Genomic DNA, 19,889 nt, shown 5'->3' with positions numbered 1-19,889 from the left:
CTCAGAAATGTGGAGTCGGTAAGTAACATACAGAGTTAAAGAGATATCATTCCTGTCTTCTTCAGAAATGTGGAGTCGGTAAGTAACATACAGAGTTAAAGAGATATCATTCCTGTCTTCTTCAGAAATCTGGAGTCGGTAAGTAACATACAGAGTTAAAGAGATATCATTCCTGTCTTCTTCAGAAATCTGGAGTCGGTAAGTAACATACAGAGTTAAAGAGATACCATTCCTGTCTTCCTCAGAAATGTGGAGTCGGTAAGTAACATACAGAGTTAAAGAGATATCATTCCTGTCTTACAAGTTGTTTTTTACACATTCATTAACTCTACATTTCACAATGACTACTTCCGGTGGGCTTAGAAATAAGCGCTTTTACGTTGTTCGAGGTCAAACGATAAAAAACGAGACTGTATACTAATTTTATCTTTATTTAATAAATCTATTTCAATATACAAACGCCACAAAACAGATTTTTGAAATACATTTCATATCAAAGCTCACTTGATACTTACACAACAGATATTTTGTGGTTATAGGATATCGTACAAGATTCACGGGCTCTCTAACAAACTTTCTGGGTAATTTCTCCCCAGTCGGACTAATTCTATATTACACAAAACAACAGATAAACACGTTCTATACTGCGGTAAATAACAGATGAGATATGCCGACACTGATGCATCTATAACCCAATGAGTTATTGTTAAACTCTTGTCTGGTTTGATCATGTTTCATACATTACATGACCTTTATTTCTCGCCATTGTTGGTTAGGAAGATAAACACGGGACTCACTCGACATGGGCTAACATAGTCCTAATATTGGTTATATACAAGCTACCTACAATATCAAACAATATGTATACATTATACATCGGTACCTCTGACAACCTCATCAACCCACAACTCTGCATTAGTGTTCCATTTTTATTCATGCACCATCGAAGGGGCGGATTAACGAGTCCTTATGTCAGTGTGATAGGCTAGATCTTATTAAGAGGCCTTTACTTACATCACTATTATACTGCTATATAAATACGGTTATGATTCACCGTGATGTGTCACTGGTGATGTAACGATGGTATCTGTAGACTGTAACGTGAGAGATATGGTGATGATGGTGATGTTACTATGGTATCTGTAGACTGTAACGTGAGAGATATGGTGATGTAACTATGGTATCTGTAGACTGTAACGTGAGAGATATGTTGATGATGGTGATGTTACTATGGTATCTGTAGACTGTAACGTGAGAGATATGGTGATGTAACTATAGTATCTGTAGACTGTAACGTGAGAGATATGGTGATGATGATGTAACTATGGTATCTGTAGACTGTAACGTGAGAGATATGGTGATGTAACTATGGTATCTGTAGGCTGTAACGTGAAAGATATGGTGATGTAACTATGGTATCTGTAGACTGTAACGTGAGAGATATGGTGATGATGGTGATGTAACTATGGTATCTGTAGACTGTAACGTGAGAGATATGGTGATGTAACTATGGTATCTGTAGGCTGTAACGTGAGAGATAAGGTGATGTAACTATGGTATCTGTAGACTGTAACGTGAGAGATATGGTGATGATGGTGATGTTACTATGGTATCTGTAGACTGTAACGTGAGAGATATGGTGATGATGGTGATGTAACTATGGTATCTGTAGACTGTAACGTGAGAGATATGGTGATGTAACTGTAGTATCTGTTGACTGTAACGTGAGAGATATGTTGATGATGATGTAACTATGGTATCTGTAGACTGTAACGTGAGAGATATGGTGATGTAACTATGGTATCTGTAGGCTGTAACGTGAGAGATATGGTGATGTAACTATGGTATCTGTAGACTGTAACGTGAGAGATATGTTGCTGATGGTGATGTAACTATGGTATCTGTAGACTGTAACGTGAGAGATATGGTGATGATGGTGATGTAACTATGGTATCTGTAGACTGTAACGTGAGAGATATGGTGATGTAACTATGGTATCTGTAGACTGTAACGTGAGAGATATGGTGATGTAACTATGGTATCTGTAGGCTGTAACGTGAGAGATAAGGTGATGTAACTATGGTATCTGTAGACTGTAACGTGAGAGATATGGTGATGATGGTGATGTTACTATGGTATCTGTAGACTGTAACGTGAGAGATATGGTGATGATGGTGATGTAACTATGGTATCTGTAGACTGTAACGTGAGAGATAAGGTGATGTAACTATGGTATCTGTAGACTGTAACGTGAGAGATATGGTGATGATGTAAACTATGGTATCTGTAGACTGTAACGTGAGAGATATGGTGATGATGGTGATGTAACTATGGTATCTGTAGACTGTAACGTGAGATATGGTGATAATGTAACTATGAGAGATAACGTGAGAGATGGTGATGTAACTATGGTATCTGTAGACTGTAACGTGAGAGATAGAGGTGATGTAACTATGGTATCTGTAGACTGTAACGTGGTATCTGTAGACTGTAACGTGAGAGATATGGTGATGTAACTATGGTATCTGTAGACTGTAACGTGAGAGATATGGTGATGTAACTATGGTATCTATGGTATGGTGGTGATGTAGACTGTAACGTGAGAGATATGGTGATGTAACTATGGTATCTGTAGACTGTAACGTGAGAGATAAGGTGATGTAACTATGGTATCTGTAGACTGTAACGTGAGAGATATGGTGATGTAACTATGGTATCTGTAGACTGTAACGTGAGAGATAAGGTGATGTAACTATGGTATCTGTAGACTGTAACGTGAGAGATGAGGTGATGTAACTATGGTATCTGTAGACTGTAACGTGAGAGATATGGTGATGTAACTATGGTATCTGTAGACTGTAACGTGAGAGATATGGTGATGTAACTATGGTATCTGTAGACTGTAACGTGAGAGATATGGTGATGTAACTATGGTATCTGTAGGCTGTAACGTGAGAGATATGGTGATGTAACTATGGTATCTGTAGACTGTAACGTGAGAGATATGGTGATGTAACTATGGTATCTGTAGACTGTAACGTGAGAGATATGGTGATGTAACTATGGTATCTGTAGACTGTAACGTGAGAGATATGGTGATGATGGTGATGTAACTATGGTATCTGTAGACTGTAACGTGAGAGATAAGGTGATGTAACTATGGTATCTGTAGACTGTAACGTGAGAGATAAGGTGATGTAACTATGGTATCTGTAGACTGTAACGTGAGAGATATGGTGATGTAACTATGGTATCTGTAGACTGTAACGTGAGAGATATTGTGATGTAACTATGGTATCTGTAGGCTGTAACGTGAGAGATAAGGTGATGTAACTATGGTATCTGTAGACTGTAACGTGAGAGATATGGTGGTGATGGTGATGTAACTATGGTATCTGTAGACTGTAACGTGAGAGATATGGTGATGTAACTATGGTATCTGTAGACTGTAACGTGAGAGATATTGTGATGTAACTATGTAGGTGATGTAACTGTATCTGTAGACTGTAACGTGAGAGATATGGTGATGTAACTATGGTATCTGTAGAGACTGTAACGTGAGAGATATGGTGATGTAACTATGGTATCTGTAGACTGTAACGTGAGAGATATTGTGATGTAACTATGGTGATGTAACGTGAGAGATAAGATGTAACTATGGTATCTGTAGACTGTAACGTGAGAGATATGGTGATGTAACTATGGTATCTGTAGACTGTAACGTGAGAGATAAGGTGATGTAACTATGGTATCTGTAGACTGTAACGTGAGAGATATGGTGATGTAACTATGGTATCTGTAGACTGTAACGTGAGAGATATTGTGATGTAACTATGGTATCTGTAGGCTCTAACGTGAGAGATAAGGTGATGTAACTATGGTATCTGTAGACTGTAACGTGAGAGATAAGGTGATGATATGGTGATGTAACTATGGTATCTGTAGAACGTGAGAGATAAGGTGATGTAACTATGGTATCTGAGAGAACGTAGAGATATGGTGATGTAACTATGGTATCTGTAGACTGTAACGTGAGAGATATGGTGATGTAACTATGGTATCTGTAGACTGTAACGTGAGAGATATGGTGATGTAACTATGGTATCTGTAGACTGTAACGTGAGAGATATGGTGATGATGGTGATGATTCATCGTTATAAAAATTATGATGTAATATGAAGTTGCTGTACGTATATAATCGTAAGATGTTGTGGGTTTAACAGCAGATTGAGTGGTGGTCAGTCTTGACTGGACATCACATAGAACCACAGACAGAAACAGATTTCATTAATATCAACTGAAGAGCATTTCACACTCCAGACAGTATGTTTACAGCGGCGTAGCAAATGTTTTCAAAGAGTGTATGCTTTAAAGAGACTGTCAAAGGGAAAAGCCCCGATGGGGGTCTGAGGGCATAATTTGTTCAACAAAATAACAAAATGCAGCAATAATTTTTGTTAACAATAATCGCTGTTTTGAGCGTAGGCCTAAGCATATGACATACATTATTGTTTCGCCACTGTCTTTAGAAATATCTAATGTTACAAGCAAACGTTCCGGTTGCACATTGTCATTGATATATAATGTTGTACAGCATGTTTATAACGTGTCTGAATATTAATAATTACAGGTAACATTGATATCACGATACATATATAGTTATACCATAGGGAAACAAGAACAACTCGGTACAATATCTACATACAGCATTGATTGACTGACGTGCCACACTTTGTATACTCACACAGGTATGGCGAACAGGTTAATGACTCCGAGGTAGTTTACTTCGAATTAAGTATTATCAGTGATTTTACGATTACCATTTGACATGAAACGTTTTTGCTGCCGCCATTTTCACGAGTGTACATAAACCAAAGTCATTCCTCAACAACCACCACTTAACCGCTGTCTTGGTGAGAGTGGCATTCTACCCATATCCATGGCGACCTCAATATACAACCATCACTTAACCGCTGTCTTGGTGAGAGTGGCATTCTACCCATATCCATGGCGACCTCAATATACAACCACCACTTAACCGCTGTCTTGGTGAGAGTGGCATTCTACCCATATCCATGGCGACCTCATTATACAACCACCACTTAACCGCTGTCTAGGTGAAAGTGGCATTCTACCCATATCCATGGCGACCTCTATATACATCCACCACTTAACCGCTGTCTAGGTGAGAGTGGCATTCTACCCATATCCATGGCGACCTCATTATACAACCACCACTTAACCGCTGTCTAGGTGAGAGTGGCATCCTACCCATATCCATGCCAACCTCAATATACAACCATCACTTAACCGCTGTCTAGGTGAGAGTGGCATTCTACCCATATCCATGGCGACCTCATTATACAACCACCACTTAACCGCTGTCTAGGTGAGAGTGGCATCCTACCCATATCCATGGCAACCTCTATATACAACCACCACTTAACCGCTGTCTAGGTGAGAGTGGCATTACAATCATATTCAAGAAAATTCTCAACACACCACCACCATATCGTCACTAATCTCTAACAGAGTGGTGTCTCTACTCAAAATTAGCAACTTAACAACCAACTCCCTCCCATACATTTCTGAATGGCGTTCTCTCGATTACAATGGCGATCAACAATATGGCTATCATCACCAAACTATCCATTTTTGAGTAAAATAAAATATTGCGGCATTTATTACGGTAATCAACAGTTTACCAATAAATTGATGACACCGTGACATCACATGAAATGCACCACTCAATATGACAAACATCACTTTACCTTCCATGATGAAGTATGGACGACGTTTTCAAATTCCTACATTCTGAAAAAGATACGCAAAAAACTTAATAGTCTATGAAAACGGCGTCTATACAATCGACCATGTGGACTGTATATCCCCCGTCTGTCTCCCCAGTATATTCCTGGCATGCATACAATCGACCATGTTGACTGTATATCCCCCGTCTGTCTCCCCAGTATATTCCTGGCATGCATACAATCGACCATGTGGACTGTATATCCCCTGTCTGTCTTCCCAGTATATTCCTGGCATGCATACAATCGACCATGTGGACTGTATATCCCCCGTCTGTCTCCCCAGTATAGTCCTGGCATGCATACAATCGACCATGTGGACTGTATATCCCCCGTCTGTCTCCCCAGTATATTCCTGGCATGCATACAATCGACCATGTGTACTGTATACCCCCGTCTGTCTCCCCAGTATACTCTTGGAATGCATACAATCGACCATGTGTACTGTATACCCCCGTCTGTCTCCCCAGTATACTCTTGGAATGCATACAATCGACCATGTGGACTGTATATCTCCCATCTGTCTCCCCAGTAAACTCTAGGCATGCATATAATTAACCATGTTGATTGTATATCCCCCGTCTGTGTCATCAGTATATTCCTGGCATGCATACAATCGACCATGTGTACTGTATATCTCCCGTCTGTCTCCCCAGTATATTCCTGGCATGCATACAATCGACCATGTGGACTGTATATCCCCTGTCTGGCTCCTCCAGTATACTCCTGGCATGCATACAATCGACCATGTGGACTGTATATCCCTCGTATGTCTCCCCAGTATACTCTTGTCATGTATACAATCGACCATGTGGACTGTATATCCCCCGTCTGGCTCCCCGAGTTTATTCCTGGCATGCATACAATCGACCATGTGATCTGTATATCTCCCATCTGTCTCCCCAGTAAACTCTAGGCATGCATATAATTAACCATGTTGACTGTATATCCCCCGTCTGTCTCCCCAGTATATTCCTGGCATGCCTACAATCGACCATGTGGACTGTATATCCCCTGTCTGGCTCCTCCAGTATACTCCTGGCATGCATACAATCGACCATGTGGACTGTATATCCCCCGTATGTCTCCCCAGTATACTCTTGTCATGCATACAATCGACCATGTGGACTGTATATCCCCCATCTGGCTCCCCGAGTATATTCCTGGCATGCATACAATCGACCATGTGGACTGTATATCCCCCGTATGTCTCCCCAGTACACTTTTGTCATGCATACAATCGACCATGTGGACTGTATATCCCCCGTATGTCTCCCCCAGTATATTCTTGACATTCATACAATCGACCATGCGGACTGTATATCCCCCGTATGTCTCCTCAGTATATTCTTGACATTCATACAATCGACCATGTGGACTGTATATCCCCCGTCTGTGTCCCCAGTATACTCTTGTCATGCATACAATCGACCATGTGGACTGTATATCTCCCGTCTTTGTCCCCAGTATACTCTTTGAGTTCCTTTGAGACATTCCTGTCGTTCATGTGAGTAAACTGTCTACAAGAATGTCCCGATATACACTAGTGACCGAGGAGACATATATCCGTGATATTGGAGGAAACGACCTAAGTGCAAGTGCGTGATAAATGCGAAAAACTGAAATGTGTGATTGCGGATCATTTTGAGAAAATATTTTGAAGCGAATATTGTTTACAGTTACACAAAATACTACAAACCATTTCGGATTCTGACTGTATAATTCCATGAGGGCCTCATACAAAATGGTGCTCTTTATAAAATTGTATATCTAGTATTAATGATGATTTGTTACAAGAACTTAACAATTACATACCATTTAAAAATCTAGTGTCTAGTACCAATAATCGACCGCCTCTCATATCTCTCCTGGTGTCTAGTACCAATAATCGACCGCCTCTCATATCTCTCCTGGTGTCTAGTACCAATAATCGACCGCCTCTCATATCTCTCCTAGTGTCTAGTAACCAATAATCGACCGCCTCTCATATCTCTCCTGGTGTCTAGTACCAATAATCGACCGCCTCTCATATCTCTCCTGGTGTCTAGTACCAATAATCGACCGCCTCTCATATCTCTCCTGGTGTCTAGTAACCAATAATCGACCGCCTCTCATATCTCTCCTGGTGTCTAGTAACCAATAATCGACCGCCTCTCATATCTCTCCTGGTGTCTAGTACCAATAATCGACCGCCTCTCATATCTCTCCTAGTGTCTAGTAACCAATAATCGACCGCCTCTCATATCTCTCCTGGTGTCTAGTACCAATAATCGACCGCCTCTCATATCTCTCCTGGTGTCTAGTACCAATAATCGACCGCCTCTCATATCTCTCCTAGTGTCTAGTAACCAATAATCGACCGCCTCTCATATCTCTCCTGGTGTCTAGTAACCAATAATCGACCGCCTATCATGACTGTAGTACGATTGAGCCACACTGTTATGTGTATTGTATACTTATTTCTCACGATTTTGTAATAAAATCCACATATAGGTTGTTCCGTACACATTGAATACTTTTCACATATCAAGGTTAAGTATCCACTTATTTCCTATAAAATTACGTGAACCATGTTGTTTTCGTTCATTTGACATAAAACAAACTCTTTCTTTCATTGGCTTCTTACATTCCGATTAATTCTCCTAAAAAACGAACCAAACATTGAAAATTTTGATTTTTCCTCATATGGACATACTAGAATTAATGTTGATTTTTAAAAAAAAATCTCGGAGAAAAGCATGGCGATTCTCGAGTGACACTTCCCTTCAGTGATAATTTCAAGCGAAATGTCCCAGTTACCCGTTCATGGTGAGTTGTTACATTATAAGGGAACATACTAATGACCAGATTAATCCGACTATAACTTTGCTACTGGCGTACTTCCGTCTAACAGAGTTTTATCCGTGATTTCGCTCATTGGTTGTTCCTCTAGACAACCGTTCGTGTAATCCTTTTGTCGCTCCTTGTTCACTCGATATTGTCTGACGATACGGGTAATTTCTTCTGCTGGCGGGGCGATGATAACGACGAGAGCCATGATGACGGCCCAGGCCTGCGTAAACCCGAACCACACTACAAACTGTGTCTCGTCCATCATCGGGAAACTGGCCATGATACCAGGAATAATGAAGGCGACGACGACGATGCTGCACGTCCCGCCAATATAGGCCGTCATCTTGGCCTTGCGGAAAGTAGAAGACATTTGCTCGAAGGTTGGTTTGGTATCATAATGGAGACCCTTAAGCTCCTCGCGGTAGTTGAGTTCCCACGGATTCAGCGGGTTGTCTATATCATACAACTTCTGCCACTCAATATCTTCGTCAGAACTCGTTTTAATTTGATTGGTGAATAAAGACACAACTATGCAGCCAATCAAACTAGCTCCAAAACTGCAGCAGGTGCCAGCTAGAATGGTATAGTCTTGTACGGTGTTGAGAAGGAAGTTGCTGAGTCCCCCCTCGTACATGGACGCGGCTGCCAGTGTAGCCGTCACACCCAGAAACAGTCCAGCAAGCCCACCTGTAATGACACAAACACATATATCAACCAGTGGATTGTAATATAAAATATCGAAACGCGTTTGCTCATCACTCGGAGTAAAAACGGATATAGCATTTAATCAACATCCTAATGATATTGTTGATGTTTGTTTTTGAAGTGAGGGTGATACATTCGTCTCAAAGATATATATTTTTGTGTTCTAATACACCTTGACTGTTAACTGATACAAAAAGTATGCGGAGATATGACATTAACTGCTCCTTCCGGTTAGACACAGCAAGTTTTCCTCCGAATTATTACGACAATCAAAACAGAGAGTAATAGAGAATGTTAGCCATTGAAATAGATTTGATACCATTACTGCAAACCGAAAAGTGTCACCTGTCACCTTTAACATGACCTATCACTGCTATCAAAATTAGGTTGCTTGATTAACAGGACATTCGCCCTGTAAATTTTTTCGTCTGTTTGAACCTTGTGCTTTTTGCTAAACGCAATCCTTTACATCTCACAGCAAACCTACATGCAAAAAAAGGGGACTTCAACCCAAGTTCATTTGCTAGCTAAGCGACTGGTTTTTGTTGTTCCATGAGACTTTCTGAGTCCATCAGTGCTGGCACCAGTGATCTTCTTAAGTTCCTTAATATATGTTAAGATGATGGTATCCTTTTAAAACCAAAAGAACGAAATATCAAGTTTAAAAATTTTTATTTCTAACACGGAACCATTGGAGAATGTTTTCTGAGGAAAAGAGGACAAGAAAAGTGTTCCGGGAGAGTTTTCTTGATTCATCGATGACACTTTTAAATCTAGGTCGTATCTATATTATGCGATTTTTGGATGATGACCTGGGTAGCGACAGCGAAACTATTGTCAAATAAATGATTACCACAAACTTCGTATTTAGTATTTCCCTATTCAATCATTATGGCGACCTAACAGGTAAGTTTTCCTCGTCAGCAATCGTTTCATATCACAGAAAATCGTGATGCCGAAAAGTCATTGAAATTGAATTGAATAACAGATCATCTGTCAATACCGATAATGAAGCGGTGAATGAAAGAACGTTTCTACAAAGAAATGGAAAGTTATAATAGAATAGTGTACACTGTGGGATTGCTTTGAAATTAATATCTTATTACATTTGACCAGCCATTCCTTGGTGAGAGTAGCTTATAACTACAGGATAAAGTAGCGGAAGACACAACGCTGACAAACGTAACGCCTTCATTATCTAAAGAATATGACAGCTTTCCCTTCCCCTTGTCTTTGGAAAGAAAATATATTTACATTCTGCCATACCGGTGACATTATATATTAACGGAAAGTTTCACTATTGTATACTTAACTCACAATATCTTGGTTCTAGTCACGATTTTCACAAACAATGATAATAAATAATTCGAAGTCAAATATAATGCCATTGTTCAGCAACGCTCACATCACAAGGAAATTAGTTATTAAAATGTGCTGAATGGTGAAGTGTGAAGTGTAAAGTGTTTTCCCCAAAATTCATTATTTTCCATGTATAAGTTGATGACAGATGTCAGTGTGTTTTGTCAATATTACGATTTTCGTTAAAACCATTGGCAATTGGCCGAAAACAACTAACTGCACAGAGTTTTCATATCCATTTGGTCCATCTGTTGATTGTTTGTTAGCGTGTTGGATAATATTACCCCGGTGCTTATTTTGTGAACGTAACATCATATACCTTGACCTACATGTATATGGCAATTAAGCAGAAGACGCTTACTCTTCGGAACAGCTCGTTTTATTTGCCTGGTACTTTCTCAACTTATAATGTCTCATTTTTCATATCAAACCGTCGTTTGACCGACTATGACTATGTATTAATCATTAATTGGTAAAGATATCGTAACATCTCTACCATAAGTTCATTTTTTGACCTAGATCTCTGGTAGCGTTGTCATATAGTTTAAATATTCACAGCTTGCTGAATACATTGTAGCTTTTATTAAAGATTGTTTTATTAGTTTGCCACGTCTGCATCATGAGGTACTACTACAGAGGAAATCAACGTATAACATAGATGACCCCACGATTTCAGTGCTTTAACTTATCAACACAGTTCCCTTGGCTTGTGTAATCTCTCTATATATAACGTTGGACCTTTGCTATGGAGAGTATTCTCAGAGTATTCTCAGTTAGTAAATAAATTCTAGAGATAACAAAAATTCTTATTGTCATCAATAAGCTCATCGACGCTAAATATAAGCTTAATTGATATAATAGCATACAGTTATAACAAGCAATAAATCGGAACGTACCCTCTCCGTTACAGGTCACAAAAACAACAAAAACGACACGTTAACAAAAACTCCAAGTCAATAAAACGAAGGCAAAACATGAACGAACGACAGATTTACACAAAGACTCCTGAAAAAGAACAAGGAGAATAACACCAGGTGTTCCGGCAAAGTAAGCGTTTACTAATATTGGTCAATACCAGTCTTAACCTGGAGGGAAAGCTATCCATGTTGTTATCACTGTTGGAACGCAGCTTTACCGAATTTAAACTAGAGAGGTGACGTGATCTTGTGACCATGGATTGTCACGAGGTGCTAAGTCATTTGTGTATCTTGTTCAACGATCACCTCACTTAAGAAGGTATTTCTATATATATTCTTTTATTGTCTACACCCGCGAGAATACCGTACATGTGATGATGATGATTTGGGATTTGTTTGGGCTTGTATTCCTTAATATAAATTTGTACATTTCTGATATTGTTTACTGATAGACCAAAAGACACAGAAGTGCATAACGCTTTCAATAAATCTAGAATGATATAGGGCCAGATACTGGACTATACTGCTTTCTAAAGCTTTTTTTTCTGTCCTTTACGTCAGTGATGCTACAGCCTAAATTGTTGAAACCTTGGAGGTGAACGTGGAGGATTTAATTTGGTTTTGAATGTCCAAAAACAAACAGACAGGTGAAATAATCCTAAAAGTCTATAGATTTTACTATTTTCGATATGATTAATCGCCTTTAGGATGATGTCATATCTGATTTATTTACAATGCCTATTACAGTAGTGTTTGTATCTATAATTACTGCCAAACATTACTATAAATTTCACGCCAACTCTTGAGAATAATATTGTCTGAAACTCAATGAACCATTATAAAACGGTATTATAACGACAGCTTTACAAACGGCTCCCTCCGATAACGGAGCTAAGAAACCTCTCTTTATATTGAACTCAATGCACCAACATAAACATTAGTAACGTTTAATTCAGCTACAGATATATCAATTAAAAACGGGAACAGATTGTAGGAGCACTAACTTTGATACCGGTACATCTGCTTCTAGTAAATGAATATTTCTGTTTTAATTCGAAAGACTTGAAATTAAACAAGAGTCAATTTATCAGCAGCGAAGACGGATCCGTACTGTCCTGGTGAAGATGAACGTGCTCGTTCATTTAGTGTTAACCCAAATCTGCTTACAACGTTTCTCTTTGTCTTTTCATATTCTGTAACACTCATTTTTTTCCCTGGCATGGTATTTTTGTTTTGACATCGCAACACATTGCTGAACTATTTGCCACCTAATCCGAGATCCGATACAATTTTGTTTATAACTCCAAACTTCTGATGATCGCTCTTCTATTTATGAAGGAGTAAGCACTATACCGTAAACAAATGTGACGTCACAGCGAGGCTGTCGACACCGATAAGAGTTTTATTGGCCAGTGGCTAGTGATTAATTGCCCATTGATTAGCTTACAGAAGACATTCATCACTTTCGCAAAGACACCCAATTAATTGATACGTAAAACGGCTCTCTGCGCTGGCGAAATCCACCTTCGGTTTTATAGGTTATTTTGAGTCATGACCTTTGTACTTGGTATTTTTCATTACCGGGCCAACCACCGGCCAGTAGGCGCCATTGTCAATGGGACTGGTACGAGGTGCTGTCTGGATAAAATGTATGATATTGATGCCGTTCGGACAGGTGGAATGACTGGCAGTATTCCAGGAGGTGTATTTGTTGATGTTTCCTTATGAAAGGCCTAACATATGGGTTAAGCCACAGCCAACAAAAAAAACGGCTGTTATTTTATGGCTCGTTCCCAATCGGTTTATGTATCTAAGGCTGAATTTGTAGAACTGACATGGTTTATACCTGTAATGTCTAAATGAATGACAAAACTCGGTAATTAACATAAACATTAAGGCAACACATTAACAGTAAATAATAACAAAAGTTAAGCCGTCAAATGTTATATATACCATAAAAATATCACACGAAAAAAAGTAAAACAAGAAACAACGACAGACCGAAGTGACGAGACATTTAGACGCAGTACCCAAAGTCAATACAAGAACAGAGCGAGCTGATGAGAAATGTTCGCTCAGTACCCAAATAACTTATATTTTTAAGTCGACACAACAACAGAGCAGACTTGATGAAAATCTAAACTCAGTACTCAAGGTCGATACAACAACGGACCGGATCCGATGAGAAATGAGCACTCCATACTTAATTCAACAACAGGCCACACCTAAGGAGTGATGTGGACACAGATATATCTACAGAAGTATATCTTTCCGGAACAATTTGGTTTAATATGCGATGTATACATGGTAGTAGATATTTGAATTAAAACAATCGACATCTATCATTAAATACATGGTATTTAGAAAAACTTGTTAGCACAAAAATATTGTAATATAGGAATATATTATAAAATGGTTGTTACTCTCAAGAAAAGGAAAATTCAATACCAAAATGTATTACTCAACCATTTTTTTTTTTTCGAAAAAGCATTTAAAGCTGAAACCGACGGACGTTGCCATTTTTAATTGCCTGTATTTCATCTAAATATTCGAAATATTCATAATTCTGCCAACGATTCTTATTTCACAAAGACCTTGAAATACTGTTTATTTTCATCTTCAGATATATTGATGACGTCTTGTCTTTAAATAACAAGAAATTTATTAACTACATCCATCGTATATATCCACCAGAACTGGAAATCAAAGAACGTATTTGATGCTCGTTAGTTTGCTTGTTGGTTACTTGGATTGACCAAGGTTTACATGGTGGATGTCGTCGACGAAGCAGAAAACGCTTACTTTTCTGGAATACCCGGTCTTATTCTCCTTGTACTTTTTCAAGAGTATCCGTGTAATTCTTTCTTTTATTCATATTTGGCCCTAGTTTTATAGAATTGGAGTTCGAATTATGAATATGTTGCCATGTTTGTTAACGAAAGCATTGAAATGACATACAGATGACGTAGTATTAGTGCACCCTCACCTGACACAAGTCCCTTCGACGTCGCCTTAACCCACAGGATGGACAGCATGACGGGTGGGAAACACGGGATGGTGAGGATGGCCCCAGAGTAGAATATCCAGTTGAGGTCGATACCGGTTTCAAATATGATAAGTCCAAGAGGTATGATGGAAATAGTAACCCATATAATACACCAGTTCTTAAACTCGATCAAGTAGTCCTGGTACTCACGGTACCGACCGTGAACCGGACACTGATAATGGGGTTGTATACCCGAAGCTGACTTCCGGTTCACTCTGCGCATGTCCTCAACACAGTGGTGACATCGACTAACGCTACGGCACTGGCAAAGCAAGTCACGTTCAGAGTCGTTTGCATATGTAGCTGTTATAGTCTGCTTCTTGGTACGACCACATAACACACAGTGAGTCCTTTTTAATCCCTGACTGAAACGGAAAGCAAGAAAGCACATATATTAAGTAAATTCTGCCGTGTGTAACATACAAGTGACAACCGAAAAGAAATCAAAATCCTGATATTAGTTAAAAGTCCAATGGGAGATCTAAATGTTATAACACGATAACTACAAGAAATGATCAGTACATCAGCTATATCAAGAAAAATAAATTTGTCATAAAATATGGTCTGACTTACCATAACAGCCTGACGTAGGTCTGGTAGATATCATACACACTGAGGACTTACCAGAACGGCCTGACGTAGGTCTGGTAGATATCATACACACTAAGGACTTACCGGAACGGCCTGACGTAGGTCTTGTAGATATCATACACACTGAGGACTTACCGGAACGGCCTGACGTAGGTCTGGTAGATGTCGTAGACAACAATAGATGATATAGCCATCACCTCGCCAGATCCTGTCGACATCAGAGCCATAGCACCCATCGTTAGAATCAGGATGCCACCAGCAGATCCAAGAATCTTCTCAGCGATCAATGGGGTCACTAACCCTGTTACGAGACAATCGGTTAAAAATTGGTGCTTGAATTAACTTTGAACAGATAGGTTGTCGTTGTATGCTACAAACTTTGATTTCATTTCTTTTATTGGCATGTTTAGGACAGAAATAGGAAATTCTTACTGTGGATATATTCGCGTCATTTACCTTGATCTAGCTGACCGTTGTTGAGGAGATGTGTGCCATTTTCGGCACTAAGGGCAATGTAGGCCATGCCTGTTGTGGTTGCCATAGTTGAAGGGATGGAGAACCACATAAAGCCGGCCAGAATGAATCCCCATACGCCCTGAACAGGTTTGGCGGCGATTCTGCTCTGCCAAGACGCTTGATCGCAGTATGTAACAGCAGATGATACAAAAACTTCAATGACGCCATACAAAAGGGCTACTCCAGACCGGAAAGTGATGAAACTATATTCAGCGTTCTCTTTTGGTCCTTTTACGCAAGAAATAACATTATACATTTTAGTGACGTCACCAATATTATCAAATTCACTCTCGCTATGGAGGATTTTGACAACAAACACTATTAAAAGCGTAAACACGAGACAGGCGTTAAAATAGGAGACATAGAATGTTGTTCCAATTCCACCAATCAGAGAGTAGGACCCAAACAGGGTGGCCATCACAAGTAAACAGAATTCGTCCGACGCGTCCTTAGTGAGTGACTGGATTGTAGCCCGTCCAGCCAATAACAGGCCGATCATGATGACCAGGTTCGTAAGAAGAGCAAAACAACAGAAGACGATGTGTGCTGTTTTTCCAAATCTGGCATGGATAACCTGTAAATGAAATTGATATTTCCAAGTTAAGAGTTGGAGAGATAGTACTTATTCACGGAGATTCTCTAACATACGAGTATAAAATATTAGATTTGTACTGACATTTTAATCTACAATACATATCAGCATTGTTGAATGGGGAAATAACAGCGAGATATATTCTTATTGCAAAAGAGCGCCTTAATAATTGTATTTATGCAAGGCATAAAGTAATTTATATTATCTGATTAGTTTTTATATATTTATCTGAATGTATTAGCATGTTATCAATTTTCTGTCAGAATATTATACATTCTTATCCGGATCACGCTTACACTCCTTTTGTTTAATACTATCGCCACAGTGAGGGGAAGTCACGTGATGTTTTGGTTTATGTGATCATGTGACTGGTGAAAAAATTTTGTGCACAGAAAAATTTTGGTTGACCAGATATTTTTGACCCACCTCCTCCCCTATTTTGTTGATTCCTCCATTGATCCCATCTTTTTTGCTTGATGTATTCATTATCTTGTTATATATGACTTAACGTTACACACTTCTTTTATCCTACAACTGGCATTTGAATAACAATTCCCATCTTTTTAGCTTTTTATCACTGTAAAATGGAATATTCTGTTGCGTTTTTGCACTTTAACATAGGAACTATCTGTGTACAGTATATCAGAACGTGAAATATACTACATTACATTATAATATATGTGATGCATCACTATATCTATCACTGAGACGGCACGATTATGTAATCAAATGACGTCACACCCTCAGATTCTATGTATAATTATGTGTTTGTGATCTGAAACACTTGAAGTATCCATTCAGAATACATAATACAAAGTTTTGTAGAGTGTATCATCACGTTTGGTGTTTACAAAAGGTTAACTCGGAATATATTAAGGGATTTCGAAATCACTGCCGTTTAAATCTATTAAGAAAATCAGGTGGTTTTTAATCGAACAAAGAAGAAAGATGTTTGGTATTATCTTATAATGGGAACCATGTGAACACTGCATCTAGAATAATCAATAAATTATTTTCGATAATCTGAAATATTTCGACAATAGAATAGGAAATTCAGTTTGACGACAGTATCGAACGGAAGGGAACATCACAGGTAGTTGTGATACAGGTGAGTCACATATACGACAGTATACAGGTGTATACCAGGTGCTCCTGTTGGAAACACTCCTTTGTCATTGAAGTTGGAATCAATCAGACGTAGCGTTTTGCAGTCAGGTTCCTTCAGTCAACGATCGCTGACATGCAATGTACTTGTAAACATCAGTCTGCTTAGTAGTTCAATGCAACAAAATATGCCGGTTAGTAATAAATGTTTTAGTTTGTATAATAAGCACTTAATATTAATCAATCTCGTTAATGGTCTTGCTCTTTTGTAAACTGATAAGGCAGAAGATAAAACAGGACCTTCCACAACACGGAAATCGCGCATGTTTATATTACAATAACATTGCACCAAAGATTGTAATACCAATGTAATTCTGGGTTCAAATAACACATGTAATTACATCAAAGCAACGACACTCTTAACATGTCTAAATGAAATCTATACTCGCCTCCCTTCTAATACTGTTCCCTGTAACTTATCTCAACACCAGTTTTAGAACTACAGAAAACTGGGTTCTGTCATAGAGACCAGAATGTAATAGAAGAAACAAGACCATATGTTACAAAGATCATCTGAGAAAAAAGACGCCAGGAACAATCGCTGCTCTAAATACCGTCTCATTATTAGTAATTTGATGTCAATAAAAGAATAAATTCTGGGGAGAGTTCGTATCCCAATCTTCATTCGGGCGATTTTGTTATTCTTTGCTTCTAGATTTTCATACTTAAGGTTCCTACCATCACTGACAAGTCCTAGAAGTAACAGCTGTATGTTCTAGGTACTGTATCTATATAAATTGGTATTGGACGGTGTTATTCCATGATGTATTTTGTACAGTTGTCCAGGAATAATGTCAACATCATTTTACTAGATAAATGTTGTTGTGGTGATAACTCGGCCACCTGCCGTACTTTTTATTTATTTTTTTTTTCATCCAATGACTTTGTCTCGGCGTTCTAAGAAGGTAACATGTACGCTTATTCAAACATTGATTAGCGTAAACCTAGATTAATTTGCCAAGATCAAACTTCGAAAGGTGGAACAAAAGACAACTCTACCTGTGTATATCTGGTGACACCAGCAATACGGGTGATGTTGCTCGTAAACAATTGGAAGTGTCATTAAATAACTAACAGAAGATAAAACGTTTTGTTTATTTTGTCGGGATAGGATGTACGTTACCTGTAGGTAGGTCTTGGCTCCCGGGGCGCGGGTCTTAAACTTCACTGAGAATATGGGGAAGATGAAGATGTTGATCATGATTCCAACAGCATACCAGAAAGGTCCGGCGATTCCGTTCTGTTGCATAGAGAAATAACATTCAGAATCTTATTGTTATGTACAATGTGTTACATTTACTTTAAAAGAAAATGTAAACAAACATTCAGTTATACAGATATCCGGTACAATGTATAAAGTCCGAAATATAAAACCATTAGATTGTACATGTATAACAACTACAAAATATAACAAGTACAAAATATTACATTACAAAGTATAACAACTACAAAATATAACAAGTACAAAATATAACATTACAAAGTATAACAACTACAAAATATAACGTTACAAAATATAACAAGTACAAAGTATAACATTACAATATATAACAAGTACAAAATATAACAAGTACAAAATATAACGTTACAATATATAACAAGTACAAAATATAACAAGTACAAAATATAACATTACAATATATAACAAGTACAAAATATAACATTACAATATATAGCAAGTACAAAATATAACAAGTACAAAATATAACATTACAAAGTATAACAACTACAAAATATAACGTTACAAAATATAACAAGTACAAAATATAACAAGTACAAAATATAACATTACAATATATAACAACTACAAAATATAACAAGTACAAAATATAACAAGTACAAAATATAACAACTACAAAATATAACAAGTACAAAATATAACATTACAATATATAACAAGTACAAAATATAACATTACAATATATAACAACTACAAAATATAACAAGTACAAAATATAACAAGTACAAAATATAACAAGTACAAAATATAACATTACAATATATAACAAGTACAAAATATAACAAGTACAAAATATAACATTACAATATATAACAAGTACAAAATATAACATTACAATATATAACAAACAAATATATAACAAGTACAAAATATAACAAGTACAAAATATAACAAGTACAAAATATAACATTACAATATATAACAAGTACAAAATATAACAAGTACAAAATATAACAAGTACAAAATATAACAACTACAAAATATAACAAGTACAAAATATAACAACTACAAAATATAACAAGTACAAAATATAACATTACAATATATAACAAGTACAAAATATAACATTACAATATATAACAACTACAAAATATAACAAGTACAAAATATAACATTACAA

At 37.8% G+C, this 19,889-nt stretch overlaps 1 protein-coding gene across 1 annotated transcript in view; it reads right to left on the bottom strand.

Annotated features, from left to right (window-relative positions):
* Positions 1-8,664: 8,664 nt before the first annotated feature.
* LOC132561686 (uncharacterized) overlaps positions 8,665-19,889 on the bottom strand; it is a 28,621-nt gene continuing 17,396 nt past the window's right edge. The window contains exons 3-7 of the mRNA XM_060226388.1: positions 18,653-18,769; positions 15,714-16,347; positions 15,393-15,558; positions 14,607-15,031; positions 8,665-9,326 (exon numbers count right to left, since the gene is read on the bottom strand). Coding sequence (XP_060082371.1) covers positions 8,665-9,326; positions 14,607-15,031; positions 15,393-15,558; positions 15,714-16,347; positions 18,653-18,769 — 2,004 coding nt within the window. The remainder of the gene's footprint in view (positions 9,327-14,606; positions 15,032-15,392; positions 15,559-15,713; positions 16,348-18,652; positions 18,770-19,889) is intronic.

This window comes from Ylistrum balloti, unplaced genomic scaffold (genome assembly GCF_031769215.1).
Source record: "Ylistrum balloti isolate Yb309-2 unplaced genomic scaffold, AGI_CSIRO_Ybal_v1 Utg371264, whole genome shotgun sequence".
NCBI classification, from domain to species: domain Eukaryota; kingdom Metazoa; phylum Mollusca; class Bivalvia; order Pectinida; family Pectinidae; genus Ylistrum; species Ylistrum balloti.
Note: the sequence above shows the minus strand (reverse complement) of the source record. Positions and strands in the feature narration are given on the sequence as shown.